Below are 17335 nucleotides of genomic sequence, written 5' to 3' on the forward strand. Positions count from 1 at the left end.
TATTAATCATTGGACTTTATCCCACGTTTCACTAACAAACGGTAATTAAAAAAAACTTGAAACCTATTATGAGTATATTTAATTCTACTTTTCTAAAACGTTTTATGATATAACGATTTCCATTATTTTAACCTTTTAACAAAATAATTCTTAAAAATATTTAGTTTTGGAAAACAAAATTATCATATTTAATTGATTTAGTTTCAAACGTACAAAAACGTTTTCAGTTTAAAAAGAACTTTATTACTAAAACGTATATAACTTTTATAAATATCTAGAACCAGTTTTGACAACTCATTACTTAACCTGTATGATAAAGATAACGATATTTATATTTTATTTTATTAAATATATATAACGATTTAAATTAATATTATATATATTTATACGCATATTATACGTACATAGTTTTATACTTTTTAACTTTACTTTTACTTTACTTTAACTTTAATAATTCAATTTAATAATTCATACTTTAATAATTCACTTTAATAATTCATACTTTAATAATTCACTTTAATAATTCACTTTAATAATTCATACTTTAATAATTCACTTTAATAATTCATACTTTAATAATTCAAAAATCTATTATAAATAGAATTCAATAGGTTTCATTATTTCATAGGAACTTGAAAATATATTTCTCTAAACTCTCTCAATCGATTTACATATATATATTTACTCCATATTATTATTAGTATTATACATAAAATATTACGACGAGGTCATGAGGGGGTTATTTCAATACGGGTTTTTCAAGCGGGATGGAATTAATAAAATTATGGGTTATAGCTATGGAGGTGATGGGTATTACTCGGGGGTATACCCATGAGGGCAATCTAGTATTTATCATCTCCGTTGCGTCTACGTACCTTTCCTGCAATATTGAATCTCAATATTGATATGTGAGCACTCATAACTTAACTTTTATATATTATTAGTGTATCTCTGACTAGTACTCGAGTATATAGGATCATGCATGCTTGTATGTTTATTATTGTCGTTAGATAGGTTATGTTGAATCCTGAATTAGATACATATACTACTGAGATAAGGTATATGATATGCATGTCGTTGGAAAGCTAGCAAAAAATTAAGAACTTTTCCTTTAGAACTCGTGTGATTTCGATGAACGGATTAAAAGATATAGTCAACTGAATTATTATTAATTATAGTATATTTATTGTTAAAATGATTATTATTACTATCGTCGTTATTATCGTCGTTATAATTATTATCTAATAATTATTATTATTATTATCAATATCATTATAGTTATAAGTATTATTATTAAGAATTGTCATTTTTATTAGTATTACTACCGTTATTATCATTAAAATTATTATTTAACATTATCATTACTATTATTACTATTACTATTATTATTATTATTATTATTATTATTATTATTATTATTATTATTATTATTATTATTATTATTATTATTATTATTATTATTATTATTATTATTATCATTATTATAAATGCGATATAAAAGAGGATTAAAAACTATTAAACAAATCGATTAATAAATAATGAGTATGAGTATCATGATGAAATTAGAATATGGTAAGATATTGATTTAGATAAAAATATCATTTTCAATATTTTTATCATTACTATTACTATTAAAAGTATTATTAATATTAAAACTATCATTTTTACTAAACCTATTATTGTTAATAGAAATATCATTGTTATTATAAAACATCATTTTTATTATCATTTTAGTATTTTTATTAATAAAAATTATCATTTTTAATAGAATTATTATTTTTATGAAATATTATTATTATTACAGTTAATATTAAAAAGGTTCGTTATTATTAAGATTATCATGATTAGAATTATCATTTTATCATAATTAATATCATCTTTAGTAAATATAAATATTGTTATTATTATTATTATTAGTAGAATAATAATAATTATTATTATTACGATATAATACAACTTTTACTTATTATTGTTAGTATCAATAACAAATAAATATGTGATACAAAGATATTTTTACCACACGTAATATAATTTATATTAATATTACATACCACTATATTTTTATGATATTAAGTGAACTTTATAAATTATATTACTTAAGATATATACAAATATATTTTTAGCATATATAAATTTTAATATAAATTTCAATATAAATTTTTATTTATTAATAAATGACTTGTATTATTTTTACTTTAATAAAATCTAATAAATATATTTAAATATATAAAATGACTATTTAAGTTATATAATAAGCATGAATAAATTTTGTAAATCATCTTGAGTCAAATAGACTTTTGTTGACTTTTGCATATCGATCTTGAGCATTAGGATTGCGATACACTATGACCTGACCTAAATTATTAGACAGTTATTGATCAACATATAAATATATATATACTTAATATAGGTTCGTGAATCTGAGGCCAACCTTGCACTTGTTCAATGATGTCATATGTATTTTTACTACAAAATACAGTATTGTGAGTTTCATTTGCTCCCTTTTTAAATGCTTTTGCAATATATATATTTTTGGGACTGAGAACACATGCACTGCTTTTATAACTGTTTTACGAAATAGACACAAGTAATTGAAACTACATTCTATGATTGGATTATTAAACCGAATATCAAGTCTGGTAACCTAAGAATTAGGAAAATGGCCTCTAATTGACGCGAATCCTAAAGATAGATCTATGGGCCTAACAAACCCCATTCTGGAATTTGGAATGCTTTAGTACTTCGATTTAAATGGTGATTGCGATTGCCAATATTTATGGCATACTTGCGAGTATGCGGGGGATATTCTATATGCATTATGTTAATGTCGGTTACCAGGTGTTCATCATATGAATGAATTTTAAACACTTGCGAGTGTATGATTATTGAATAAATGAAATCTTGTGGTCTATTAAATTTATGAAAATGATTAATTACGATAAACTAATGAACTCACCAACCTTTTGGTTGACACTTGAAAGCATGTTTATTCTCAGGTTTGAAAGAAATCTTCCGCTGTGCATTTTCTCATTTTAGAGATATTACTTGGAGTCATTCATGGCATATTTCAAAAGACATTGCATTCAAGTCGTTGAGTTCAATAAGGATTTTTATTAAGTAAATGACAGATTAGGTCATTTATAGTTTGGATATTATGAAATGGTATGCATGCCAGTCAACTTTCGATGTGATGAAAGTTTGTCTTTTAAAAACGAATGCAATGTTTGTAAAATGTATCATATAGAGGTCAAATACCTCGCGATGTAATCAACTATTGTAATTCGTTTATAATCAATATGAACGGGTTGTTAAACATTTGAATGTGATAGAAGTGTACGCATGATATTGTTAATAGCTCGGATTTTGCGTTCTGTTTACTATATTGAGAAGACGTGTAGGGACAAAAGAATCGAAAAGACAATCCTTGTTGTTCACAAAAAGTATGAAAGAGGTGGTTATTGTATTCCATACCATTATCACATTGTAATTGTTTAATGTTGGTTTGAAATTATGTACGGATATATGCATGAAAAGCTTTGAAAATAGAGAATACTTGTGATTTTTGTCCAAGGGGAAATTTCCATAAAAAGTTGGTAAAGTTATCAAGAAACAATATGTAAAACTTGTGGCCACTACTATTTGCAATTGGTGAAGTCCATAAATTACTATGAATAATATCAAATGGAGAACATGTATTAGAAGTAGATGCATAAAATGGTAATTTGATATGTTTGCCAAAAACACAGGATTGACAAACTTTATTACTAGGACTCAAATTACAAGTAATTGAATCTTTATTCCTAAGAGATCTTAAAGTATCACCACCTGGATGTCCTAAGCGATGATGCCACAAATCTTGACTTAAAGCAATAAAAGTTGATGGAGAGGATAGTTGGCGTAGCATGGAAGAGTGGAGTGGATAGAGATCGCCGGTGCTATCACACCGTAGGATGGTGGTCCCCTTCGGAACACAGTAAAACCAAAAGGGTCAAAAGAAATAGAAACGTTATTATCAGTTGTTAGGCGGCGTACATAAATTAGGTTTTTAATAAGTTGAGGTGCATAAAGAATGTTTGATAAGACTAAGGGTTTTTGAGGTGAAGAAATATAGGAATGACCAAATCCATGTATAGGAAGCCGATTTCCATTATCGACTAAAATATATTTTGGGTGGCTTGAGTGTAAATAAGACAAGAGGTTACCTTGTGTGCAGGTCATATTCGAGGAGGCGCACGTGTCCATGTACCAATTATTATCATCGGGTGGGTGCAAGCTCATTGTATACATTGCGGATTCTATATCCGTAGGAGTGTTGGAAGACACTGATTGCGCATAGCCTTGATTTAGTGGTCGTGGGCCAAGCAATCCAACTTGATTATTTGAGGAATTGGGCCTGTGCCAAGCATTAGTTGGATTGGGGAAGGGAGGAGACTGCCACTGTTGGGTTGAGGTCCAAGAGTTGTTGGGCTGCCAAGTATCATTCAGCCTATGAGCAGGATAATTAGCCTGTGTACCATACGAAACATAGGAACCATTAGCGCCTGACTGCTGATTGTTGGGACCATAATAGCTGCGACCACCCCGACCACGGCCATAACCACCTCGACCACGATAACCGCCCCGATTAGACCCACGACCGCGACTGTATTGACCTGTATTGCGCTGAGTTGCGTTTGATGGTGGTGCCTGATTAACTGTAGCGGTGAGGTTATATTGAGCAAAGCGGTACCGGAACTAGACGCCGATTGAATAGCCTGTTTTGATTTTCGGCTTTCTTCCAAAATTAATTTCGAGCGGGCTTCATAAAATGATGAAAGCTTGTCCATGTTGTTGATTTGAGATGCAATAGTGTCTTAGGATTCGCTTAAACCAGTGACTAGCTGTAAAACAAGCCGATCATCATCAATTTTTGAACCGACATTGGATAATTGATCAGCAAGGTTCTTTAGTTCCTGACAATATGCAGACATGTTGGGAAAATTTTCTTGACGAGTGTTAGTAAACTCGTGTGTGAGATAAACTGCTCTGGTGTGCCGATTATCATGAAAGATGTTCTTGAGGCGTTCCCATGCCTCTTGAGCAGCGGATCCAGGTACGAGAACAGTACCTAGAAGTTCAGAAGAAATCGTCCCATATATCCATTGAAGGACAATGGCGTCGAGACGCTTCCAGAGATCGGGATCCGGTTGTGTGGTTTGGGTTGCATCGGTTGTGGTAGACGAAGAAGATGCATCAGTAGCAGGAATAATATGATCAATGACCATAAAAGCACGGCAATGGATCTGAAAAAGTTCAGCCCATGATTCATATTTGCCGTTTTTGAGTTCAAGGATGATCGGGATGAAGTTACGAATGTTGTTAACCGTAACTGCAGGGTGCAATTTGTGAGTTTCTGCCATTAACCGTAACTGCCGATTATCTGATACCATATTATAATTATGAATCGTGTGTGCATTCATTGATAATGTATCCTTTATATACACCCTAATACAATATTCTAGAAACAAGATCATAACAAATCTTCTCTAAACATATCTATATAATACACAAATATAAACAATCCTAATTATGGCTAGGATATCGGCTATTACATACCCTTAACGAATTGAACTCTTCTTTTACAACATTTTCCCTTTAAATATTTAACCACTGGTTTATAAGTATGAAGTGTTAATTTTTTCTTTATAGCAACGAATTGCGGGGATAGTTTTAGTAGTTTTAGTACTTTTATTAACTCAAGGGGTCTAACTGTCTAAATTGTACAACTTACAAATTAATTTGACCCAAAGTTCGGTTAACCAATTGTTACAAATTGAACCGGATAAAACCCGGATTTTAACAGACTTCTGCCGTCACCGATAAACAATTTCCGGTGCTCTGTGCCTCTATCCTCTACTCCTCTCAGAATGTTCAACAACAGTATATCGATTCCGGTAGCTGAAGATTATCCCGATGAATTCTACGGAAAAACACGGTCATGACGACGGTGTAAACGCCGGAAATTGGAATTTAGAGGAATTAGTGAATTCGCTAATCGAATATGCGAACAGTTAACGAAATTGTGGCTGATAGTTCGTGTGGATTATAGGAAACCTAATGCTGAATTATTTTTATTTTCAGTTATGAAATCGGAAGGAAATATGAATAAACTGGATCCTCCACGTAAGCCAGTTTGAATATGTTTATGAAATTGAAATTAATCGCATCTTTATTAATGTCTATCTATGTATGTATAGGTTTACAGTGAATTTTAATTCAAATGGAGATTGCATATTGCTATTATGTTTTGATTTTTATGTTTGTGTAATTGGAGTTTGAATGCCTGATTTAGCTTAGTGACTTTTTAGCTTGAAACTTATTTGAAACTGGTTTTGAGCTATTTGTCAGTAGGATTCTTACTTTAATGGTGGATTCATTCGAGGAATTATACAAACGATATCTGTTAACAACACTAATCGATCACAGTATGCTTCATGGTGCATTATTCTTTTGTGCAACCTGACTAATACTTGCAGAGTATAACTATTCACAACGATTGTCTTATATCCTTTCGAGAACGTTGGATACATATTTTAGTATGATTTTTAAGTTGAGTAGTACCATTTCTTGTAACACCACTTAATTTTTTTTGACAATATATGCATGTAGCCTTCCAGACGCCATTGATTAGCTTCCTCGTATAGTGGTTCCATGCCTCAGAGCTTAATCTTGGAGCATTCCCATCGTCACTCTCTTGAATATTGCCTTGATCATATCCCTCTTTAACATCATTCTTTCTTTTTTTTTCGGGTTCAATTGGTTTGAAGTTGCACTCGATTCTATTCGAGATGGAGTTGACTGATGTGGGTTTGAACCATCTAGTGAAACATTTTGAGATTGAGATGGAGGAGGTACAAAAGTTCGGTTGTTTTCAGACATCGTTAAGGTTACACTTTGTTGTTTGTAATGTAGACTATGTTTGTTGAATTGTTTTTTTGATTGTTTATCTACGTGAAAATGCAAGAAGGTAGGAAGCCAGGATAATAGGAGATTTAAATCCTTTGAAAGTTTGAAGAGTTGTTATGTAAAGAATTAAGTGTTAAAAAATAAATAAAAACTTTTCATATTTCAAAAGTGCATTGAGAAGGTAAGTAGGCAACTGAGTTACTCTACTAAATGCAGAGACAACAAAAGGCATTACGGCAAGCCGCGTGACTCTTTAAATGCTTAGATTTTCAAGGTTTGTAATAATTAGAATGATTTGTATCCAAATGTAACCATACTGTCGATGCATATTAAATGGATACGTATGGAGGTTCACGGATTTTTAACGGGTATACCCGCGGATTTTTTAAACGGGTATCATGGATCTTCGGATCGGATTTAACCCGAAACGGATGTAATACATCCGTCACCCGCCCGTAACCCATCAACGGGTACAAAATTTTACCCGATCCGTAACCACGGGTATACTTTTCTAAAAAAATCCGCCCATCGCGTGTGCGGGTACCCGCGGATCTCTGATTTTTTTGCATCCATTGCCATCCCTACTTAAGAGGGGTGGGGTCCTATGACCCCACTACCTTGAAAATTTTTACTACAATGTCCTCTTTAAATCGTACATGACATCACTAAATTTAACTATAGGACCCTGTCAACTTTTAGAATTTGTGGTTGTTTGGAAATAAACAACAACTAAAGTAACCTTAAAATATAGCTAGCTTTGAAAAAAAATTGGGACCCCATTGGGTTTTCATCCTAGATTCGCCACTGTCAAGCGGTCAATCACCTTATTTCCCTTCCGGGCCTCCCCTGTGAATAATTATCCAGGGGCCTTGCAAGGATAAATACTCCTCATGGTGACTGATATAGAAGTAGTACTGTGAGAAATGAAGTAAGAACATAAACCTATAAGCTCCAAAGCAGTGGGAGGAACATGGGGCTTTGATAACGGTTCGATTGGAAGCTTGTTGTTGACAATCTTTTTCGGTATCTAGTTTTCTGTTTCGTAGGTCAAATCATAAGCTCATGTTGAAATGAAGGTCAAACTGGTTTTGAGTAGTTTGGGCTGGGGCACCTCCCTTATTATTTATATATGATACACTTAGAGCGCTTTATTTATTACAAACAATGTATCTATGATTGTTTGTGATTATATACATAAATTTAAAGAATTATGATTACTCTAGGACCAACAAAAATACTACCTCCTACCTATAAGAAGACGAAAGAATCGTTGGTTCCTAAATCGTTTAGATTCTAGTACTAGTATCAATCGAAAGCCGTGAAAGAATGAATAAACCAGCAGAAGAAACAAATACAGCTGCTGCAAAACAAGCCATATCTAACCCTGTAACTAGAGGTATGCTCTTGAACTTTTCCAAAACTCCAGCTTGCAGCAATAACATAAGCGCATGCCCGATTTTTGACTTTCCTTGAGACATCGATTTCATTCCAGCCCATGAGGGGATCTCCTGTAATAATTTCACTTAACATATCAGTAATTTACAGGACTTCGTGTAATAATACTGATCTGGCAAACGGGTTGGGTCGGGTCAAGGATCAAACCTGTTTTGGTCAAAACGGGTCATGGGTCAAACAGTTTAGATTTTTTAGGCGGGTCGAAATGGGTTGGGTCGGGTCGGGTCGGGTCTAATTCAGTTGGGTCAGATTATTATAATACCGAGTACCATAATATTTATGAAATAAGCTCAATATATATGTTTTTGTTTACTTAACATATACTCCTACTAACTGTTTATTTAAACCTCTGAATGATGTACGTACCTTGAGATGAAATAGCCCGAAAAAGTTTGATTGTGGAACTGGTACTAAGTTGCCTTCTGAAGCTCGTGAACCGACAAACATAACGTGCAACCCCATACCAAATGTAAGCATTGCCGTTCCCACTAAGAACATATCTGTATATACCCAAAAATACTCTGTATCAGTTATACTCGTATTTTATAGTTACTGATCATTCTGATATAATATATAGCTTTGTTGTGGGTACGAAATGGAGATTAGAGATGTACCTAGCGCTTCAATGAGTAGATGCATGATATGCCCATGATCCGAATGATGGTAGATTGCCTGAAAATACTGGAGGTATGATTCCATAACCAAAAATACACCCTGCAGATTCATCCAATGGGTCAATTAGTAATTAGTGATTTGATGAGAAGAAAAATTAATATAAGCATCATTTGCTAAACTGGATCAGTTGCTAATTTTTTGTTAAACTAGATACCTCAAGGAAACATAGTACCGAACCAAGCAAGGTTCCTGCTACGCCAAACATTGTAAAGAATCGCGAGTCAATTATTATCTGCAGATATTACATTGAAACCTATTCACATATTATGAAGCATACAAAGTTTTAATGAACAAGATTAACATAAAATTATATATATACTATGTTCGTCCCATATTAAATGCAGTGGCGGATCTAAGAATGGTAGTCAGTGGTATCACTGGTTAAAAACTCAAAAAAAATTCTAGACTTATTTTAGTGGTGTCACACAAAAATATTTACACTATCCACTGGTGTCACTAGTTAAAAACCCCAAAAAATTTTCACTACATCGCGTATTTCAGTGGTGTCCCGTACTACCACTCACTTCTATATAGGTCTGCCCCTGATTAAATGTTCTGGTTACTATTTTTGGTAGTCCCATTATAATTAGTCACTTTCTATTTGATCAGTCAGAAAAAGACTTTAGTGGAAAGATACGTGTTAGACTGTTTGGTTAGATACTAAATCTAAAATAGGTAGTTAGTGGAATTTCGTAAAACTTTGCGCTAGTTAAAGACTTAAAGTGGACACTTTAGACCGAGACAAATCGAGTATAGTATTAGATTTCATGACATTATAGTACTAGTATAATTAAAACATGTAAGTAAGCCTTTATATTACCTTTTCGACAGACGATTGGATGATTAAACTCCATGGTCTAGGTCTTGTAGCAACTTTTAGCCTATGTAGCATCGTCGTTCTCATGAACAGCATTAACGTAGCCAAATCTGCTTTTTCGCTTATTCGTGAAGGTGCAACCACTGAACCGTTTATAGCCGCTTCCATATGGATAGCAGCTTTAGCAACCACCTTGGGTTTCCTTTCCACGTCTCCGACCAATTGACCACTTTCTGAACCAAAACCAGCCGCCACACACGTAAGCCTCACCTTAACCATCACCGGTGTACTTTTAGGTTGCCCGAAAGACGATGCTGGTCTTGACATACGCATTAATCTAACCGCTGCCATCGGTTAGAAAATATTGGTCTGTGTTGTTCTACAAAGATATTTTTATTAAAAAAAGGGAATTTATTAAGTTTAAATAAATATACTTTCAGAAACTAAGAGGAATGAAGCATATTTAGGTGGGAATATGTTGTGTAGATGCATGGTATGGTGGGGTCAGTTTGATAGAAAATTCACCAAACCTTTTTGGGCTGAAATTGGTGAAGGGTGTTTCAGGTTTGCTTTGGGGGCAAGGAGTTTGAAAAGTCAAAATGGCGTTTTGTCAAGCGCGTGTAATCTACGATTGAATTGGATTCGTACACGTGGCGGTATAGAACATTATTATATTAGTCAGCAATCATGAGCTGTGAGCGTCAGCGTGTTGGAATAATAATTTGGAGAGTCCACAAAACGTGACAGTTTCATGCGTTCCGTTTAAATTAAAATACTTTTCATGTTTTTGTTATTTTATATATTCTTTTTATTATTTTTAACTACCTTGATTGACTATTTTTTTTTTTTTTTTTTTTTTGGCAAAATACATTATATATTTACATAAAATAAAAAGATCCGGACATCTAGCAATGTTACAAATGGTGCAGAATTCTCAAAGGAATCTGTAAGTTACAAAGCGCGTTCAAACATGAACCGCAATTTGAGTGAATAGCCACCTATTACAATAGATTGTGACAAATACCATAGCATACATACAACATCGGAAAATAACAACAATCCGATACAACGAACTAAATCTTGAAACGTAACCCTTGTGACGACCCGGAAATTTCCGACTAAATTTAAACTTAATCTTTATATGATTTCGATACGATAAGCAAAGTCTAGTAAACTGAATCCCAAAATTTTGAACTATTTTATGAAATCATTTGGTCTTTGACTATCCTCGACGATTCACGAACAGTTGCGTGTAATTAAATATATATATATATATATATATATATATATATATATATATATATATATATATATATATATATATATATATATATAGGGGGAGGATCAATGGGGAAGTAACCAATCGGGGGGAAGCGGGGGGAAGCAAAAAAAATTTTTTTTTTTCGTTTTTTTTTATTTTTTTTTCCGGCATCAATATCACACGAAAATATGAACATTTAGAAGAGACACTTCGTGATGAATGTTATTATTTAGGCGGAAAAATGATCGACAAAAATAACATTCAAGATAATATTGTTCGTGAAGAATATGAACGTTTTTTTTTCATGTTTTGTGAAGTAAAATTTAGCCCGATTTAGAGTTTAGGGTTTAGGGTTTAGGGTTTAGGGTTTGGTGTTTTGGGTTTATTCCATAAACCCAAAACACCAAACCCTAAACCCTAAACTCTAAACCGTTCGTGTTAAAAACTCAATCTAAACCCTAAATCTAAACCCTAAACCCTAAATTTCTAAACACTAATATCTAAACCCTATAAACCCTAATATCTAAACCCCAATAGCTAAAACCTCAAAATACGCTCGAAAAACACGATAATTGTTATATATTACTTCTTCGAGCGTTTTCTCGCCAAAATAAAAACATTTATCACAAAGTGCCTCTACTAAATGTTCATATTTTCATCTCATCTATAATGTTCGTTAACAAAGTTTTTTCAAAAAACGAAAAAAAAAAAGTTTTTGCTTCCCCCCGCTTCCCCCCGAATGGTTACTTCCCTCTTGATCCGACCACTATATATATATATATATATATATATATATATATATATATATATATATATATATATATATATATATATATATATATATATATATAAACATAAGTATATATAAAATAATTTTAAACTAATATAATACACTTTAATCAATTAGAAGTAAAAATGTAAAATAATATACAGAATAATTATATTATTATTTAAATGAATATATCTATATGAATTCTATATATATAAGTGATATCATATATATTATAATATATATAAATTTATAAATATAAATATTCAGTATATTATATAATTAGTAAATATTATATAATTAATAAATTGTAATATTAATATATTAAATGTAATTACAAGATTAATTATAGTTGTTATATTATTATTACATTCATTATTATTAAAATTAATATTAGTGTTGTTACAATTATTATATGAAAGTTGATATATTTAATTTGATATAGTATTATTATTATTATTAATATCAGTGTTATTATTATTATTATTTTCATTACTAATATTATTATTTACATTAATATTAACAGTATTATTATTAATATTATTAATATATTTATATTTATTATTAATGTATTAAATATAATATAATATATGAAATCAGATTAATACGCGTAAAATATATATCACTGTCATCTTTATTTTAATTTCTTCATTCCTGTTCTTCTCGTGACATATTGTCGATCCAATATCTCCACTATAATCCCCCATCGATCACTCCTTGTTACTGCATCAATCAATCGATTACACACTTTAAAATCCTCTTCTGCAATTCGAAAAGAAATCAAGCAGAAATTAAAGAAACAGATTCGTTTTCTCTAAGACGATGGGTTTGAATCAATAGATCAATTTCGAGACTATCATCAAAATCTAAAAATGCAATCGTGTTAGGAATCATTTATTCAAACTATCAGTAAGTTTTCAAATCCCAATTTCTTCTTTTAATTTTGAATTTCAAAGTCAAAGTTTGGAAACAAAAAGTCAACTGTGATGTTCTTTATGAAATTCGAATCAGGGTAGTTGTTTCTGGACCAATTGACGAGCTACGAAGATTCAGTGAACGATTTACAACCTATTTCATATAGAAATCTTAATCTAAAAGTGTCCGGAATTTAAGTTTAATGTTGGAGTTCATCATCTTCATTAGAAAACTACTGGTACCTGTTCTTGATCAATTAAACCCAAATATAATTCAACAATTAATTTTGTATGTTTATGTTTCGATTCATAACCCAACTGAACACCCATTTGTCACCTACTTTAGTATCACTTCTATTGTCTCTGTTTTGAAAGTAGCAGCCATGGCTGCCACTGCAGTTGCTGCTGCACTTATATATCTGTTTCCTATTGAAAAGCATTACCAAAACAACTCGTTTGCTGCTACTTAAGTGTTTCTAATTTTCTGTTCAACCTTGAAATCACCACTTCAAACCCATTTCAAACTGCACGAATTGTTACTGTTACCCTGCAGCAACTATCTATTATTGTTCGCTGTTCTTCAACCCAAAACAGTCCCTGCACCTCTTGTTTCCTATTTTAATGTTTCTTCACATCTCATTCACAACCCAGCTCAAACTATTCGCTGCAATTTCTGTTTGATTTCTGCAGTAGTGAAGACGTGAAGAAGAAGATGATATAAGGTTGATGACAATTATGTTAGATGAAGGTGATTTGTTGATGAAGATTAACATTTTCTTTTGGACCAGTTCTTGATTATTTGGACTTACGAGTTGGGCCTAGACCCGTTCATGTTTCTGTTAATGTATTTAAGGATGGTGATGATCACGTGATCATAATGGTGTATGATAGTGATGATGTTATATGAAATAATAAACGCGAATGTGATTTGATGATGGAAGTTGTTGAATGATAAAATGGTTTTAATGATATGGTGGTATGCGATGAAGATGAGTAAGTTCGATATGATTATGATCTAGGATTATGATTATGTTGTGATTATAACTATGACCTTGATTATGAAAATGATACGGTGATGATAAAAGGAATACATAATATTGATGAAGAAGAAGGGACAATCAGATAGACTGGCGGATTATATATATTTTTATGTGAAATATATTCAGAAAAACTGAATTGGACGAGTAGTTTGGGGTGTTTATGGGTGGGCGTGAGGTCTCGGGTTCGAGCCCGGGCGAGGGTAGCTATTTTTTTGGACTCCTTCTTTGTGAGGTAGTTTTCTGATTATTATTGTTGTTATTATTATTATTATTATTATTATTATTATTATTATTATTATTATTATTATTATTATTATTATTATTATTATTATTATTATTATTATTATTATTATTACTATCATTATTATTATCATTCTTATCATTACCAGAATTATTACAAATGGATATTTTTTTTATATAAAAATACATTACAATAATATTAATATTACATATCACGATACTGTTATTATTAAAATGATAACTACTAAACTATATACATATATATAAAATATATCAGATAATACATAAATATATATTGTTATCATATATAAACCCTAACATATATTTTTATTATTAACATATTATAAAGAATGATAAATATTAGTTATATAAAATATATAATTTAAATATATTAAATTGATCTAAATAACATAATATAATAAGTATATTATTAATAATAATATATAAACTTGCTCGGTTACGATTACACGTTTTAATATATATACGAATGATATAGGTTCGTGAATCCGAGGTCAACCCTGCATTGTTCAGTATCGTCGTATGAATATTTTTACTACAAAATATTGGATAGTGAGTTCATTTGATTCCCTTTTACTCTTTACATTTTTGGGACTGAGAATACATGCGCTGTTTTTATAACTGTTTCCTAAATGCTTTTGAGATATATTTTTGAACTGAGAATACATGAACTGCTTTTATAAATGATTGACGAAATAGACACAAATATTCAAAACTACATTCTATGATAGAATTATTTGGATTCAGAGGTTCGATTTAGTAGTTAACGGAGAGATGATTTTGCATTGCGTACGCATTAGCTCCCATTTTAACTACCATCGGCGGGATGATTTTGCATTACACGCACTAGCCCCCGATGTATTGTATTGTTTTATAGTCGACTTTGTAGTTGGTAACGGAGGGATGATTTTGCATTGCGTACGCATTAGCCCCCGTTTCAGCTACTCTCGGAGGGATGATTTTGTATTGCGTACGCATTAGCCCCCGTTGTAAGAATTATATTGTATTAACTACTACGGTGAGATGATTTTGTCATTGCACTACACATTAGCTACCGTTGGTGAGTTGTTGAAAAGGTTTCGGTGTTCTTCATATGAATGATTTTACAGCGGGAATAGACCTGTACAGATTGTTTTCTAATTATGAGTATCTTGTGGTCTATTATATTATTGAAAATGATTGATTATGAAAAACTAATGATCTCACCAACCTTTTGGTTGACACTTTAAAGCATGTTTATTCTCAGGTATTAAAGAAATCTTCCGCTGTGCATTTGTTCATTTTAAAGATATTACTTGGAGTCATTCATGGCATATATTTCGAAAGACGTTGCATTCGAGTCATTGAATTCATCGAGATTATTATTAAGTCAATTATAGTTGGATAGTGGATATTATGAAATGGTATGCATGCCTGTCAATTTTCGATATAATGAAAGTTTATCTTTTAAAAACGAATGCAATGTTTGTAAAATGTATCATATAGAGGTCAAATACCTCGCGATGTAATCAACTATTGTGAATCGTTTATAATGTATATGAACGGGTCCTTTCAGTTGGTATCAGAGCGGTGGTCTTAGCGAACCGGGACTGCATTAGTGTGTCTAACTGATAAGTCGTTAGGATGTATTAGTGAGTCTGGACTTCGACCGTGTCTGCATGTCAAAAGTTTTACTTATCATTTTTGTCGAAAATTGCATGCTATAATTCTTAGTCTAGACACGTCTTACTGCATTGATTGCATGAATAGTGTATAGAAAAAAATTCATATCTTAGCGTAACTGCTAAATCATATCTTATCGTATCTATTACTGTAAACTTGCCTGACACATCCCGTAAATTCCTCCGTAATCTACGAAACCTTTTGCTCTATATATATAGATATTCTATATAGATAGAATACCATCCAATATTCAAAAATCATTTTTATATCGAAAAATCCTTTATTCAATCGTACGAAATGGAATTCGTCATTAATCCAAGTTCCTCGGATTCCGAAATGGAATCTCACTCCAGCTCCGAAAGCAGTGTGACCAGAATGGATCAACCAATCAGCCATCATCTATTCTGGATGAATTGGGGATGGGTTCGTAGCCTCCTCAATCATTGGATACAAGAAGACGGTGATCCTTTCCATCCACCACATTGCCCTCTTGGTAAAGAACCTGAAGCACTTACCAGCGAACCTGTCCGAAACACCATTTTCTCTCTCATTTTCAGAGTATCTCATCACGATTATATACTACATCAAATTTTAGATTTTATTTATCCACTTGTCCGAACCGACAATCACCCCAGTGTAATAGAAGAAGTCAACGAGCTTCGTGCTCGGGTAGTGGCTTTGGAGAATATGGTGCAAAGGTTACAAACACCAGTAGCAGCATCAACAGCATAACTGGTACCACCATCACCAATGCCAACAGTACCATTACCACCTCCAACCACAACCGCGTCGTAAACCTCAAACTTTACAATCTGTCCCACGAGCACCAGTGTCATACGCTCTGTAGATATCAAGGAATACCAACAACAACAAACGATGAAATGTTGATTCATAACTTCATTGGAGAAACATTCTGCGATGATTATGTAGTCTCTAAAGTCTTAGAGATTATCTATTCTAGCCTTAACCATAAATCAGTTGTGTAAACCAAAGTGATAGAAGGAAGAATAGAAACCCTGACAAGAATGGTGTGTGATTTGCAAGCTATACCTGTTTTACCAACATCATCAGCAGTACCGTAGCATCACCAGCACAGTCAGTGCCGTCAGCATCGTCAGAATCAACATCACCTATAACATCACAAACTCTGTCAGTTCAAGAAACACTGTGGACATCATTACGAATCAACAACAAATATATTGTATCAACGAGTTATGAAGTATTAACTCGTTTTCCACCGAAAGATTTATATGTATATCTTATATATATAAAATTTTTAAACCCTAATAAATCTTTCCGTACTAAACTATTATGTGTGAATCTTAACTACTCGGTTAATTCATATTGCTAATATGCAATGAGGTACGTCCTTCGTCCACAACTTAGCCATCGTTAACTACAATTTCTGTCACAATTCAATAAAATTCCAACTCATAATAAACCAAGTGTATTATTCAAATATATGTTTGATTTTACACTTTTATCATCGATGTACTCGAAACTTTTCAGACAACATCATTCGTATCTTGCGAAGTTCAC

General features: G+C 32.1%; 2 protein-coding genes across 3 annotated transcripts; both read right to left on the reverse strand.

Annotated features, from left to right (window-relative positions):
• Nucleotides 1–3861: 3861 nt before the first annotated feature.
• On the reverse strand, nucleotides 3862–5429 carry LOC139868193 (uncharacterized). The gene is made up of 2 exons (XM_071856523.1): nucleotides 4871–5429; nucleotides 3862–4694 (listed from the first exon to the last, which is right to left on the reverse strand). The coding sequence occupies exons 1-2, from the start codon at nucleotides 5427–5429 to the stop codon at nucleotides 3862–3864; spliced, it is 1392 nt and encodes a 463-aa protein (XP_071712624.1).
• Nucleotides 5430–7925: 2496 nt separating this feature from the next.
• On the reverse strand, nucleotides 7926–10233 carry LOC139865602 (uncharacterized). Of its 2 annotated transcripts, XM_071853669.1 has the most exons (5): nucleotides 9896–10233; nucleotides 9230–9307; nucleotides 9015–9114; nucleotides 8767–8900; nucleotides 7926–8453 (listed from the first exon to the last, which is right to left on the reverse strand). In XM_071853669.1, exons 1-5 carry the CDS (start codon nucleotides 10223–10225, stop codon nucleotides 8232–8234), a joined length of 864 nt encoding a protein of 287 aa, XP_071709770.1. In that variant the 5' UTR covers nucleotides 10226–10233; the 3' UTR covers nucleotides 7926–8231. The 2 variants fall into 2 exon arrangements, with proteins under 2 accessions (XP_071709770.1, XP_071709771.1); XM_071853670.1 differs by lacking the exon at nucleotides 9230–9307.
• Nucleotides 10234–17335: the final 7102 nt, after the last annotated feature.

Source organism: Rutidosis leptorrhynchoides, chromosome 9 (genome assembly GCF_046630445.1).
Source record: "Rutidosis leptorrhynchoides isolate AG116_Rl617_1_P2 chromosome 9, CSIRO_AGI_Rlap_v1, whole genome shotgun sequence".
Taxonomy (NCBI): Eukaryota; Viridiplantae; Streptophyta; class Magnoliopsida; order Asterales; family Asteraceae; genus Rutidosis; species Rutidosis leptorrhynchoides.

Coding starts and splice junctions, on each gene's coding strand:
- LOC139868193 (XM_071856523.1), bottom strand. CDS start 5,429: ATGGTATCAGATAATCGGCAGTTACGGTTAATGGCAGAAACTCACAAA. Junction 4,695..4,870: donor TGTTTTACAGCTAGTCACTG/GTTTAAGCGAAT, acceptor TCACCGCTACAG/TTAATCAGGCACCACCATCA.
- LOC139865602 (XM_071853669.1), bottom strand. CDS start 10,225: ATGCGTATGTCAAGACCAGCATCGTCTTTCGGGCAACCTAAAAGTACA. Junction 8,901..9,014: donor TCTACTCATTGAAGCGCTAG/GTACATCTCTAA, acceptor GGGTATATACAG/ATATGTTCTTAGTGGGAACG. Junction 8,454..8,766: donor TCGGGCTATTTCATCTCAAG/GTACGTACATCA, acceptor AAATTATTACAG/GAGATCCCCTCATGGGCTGG.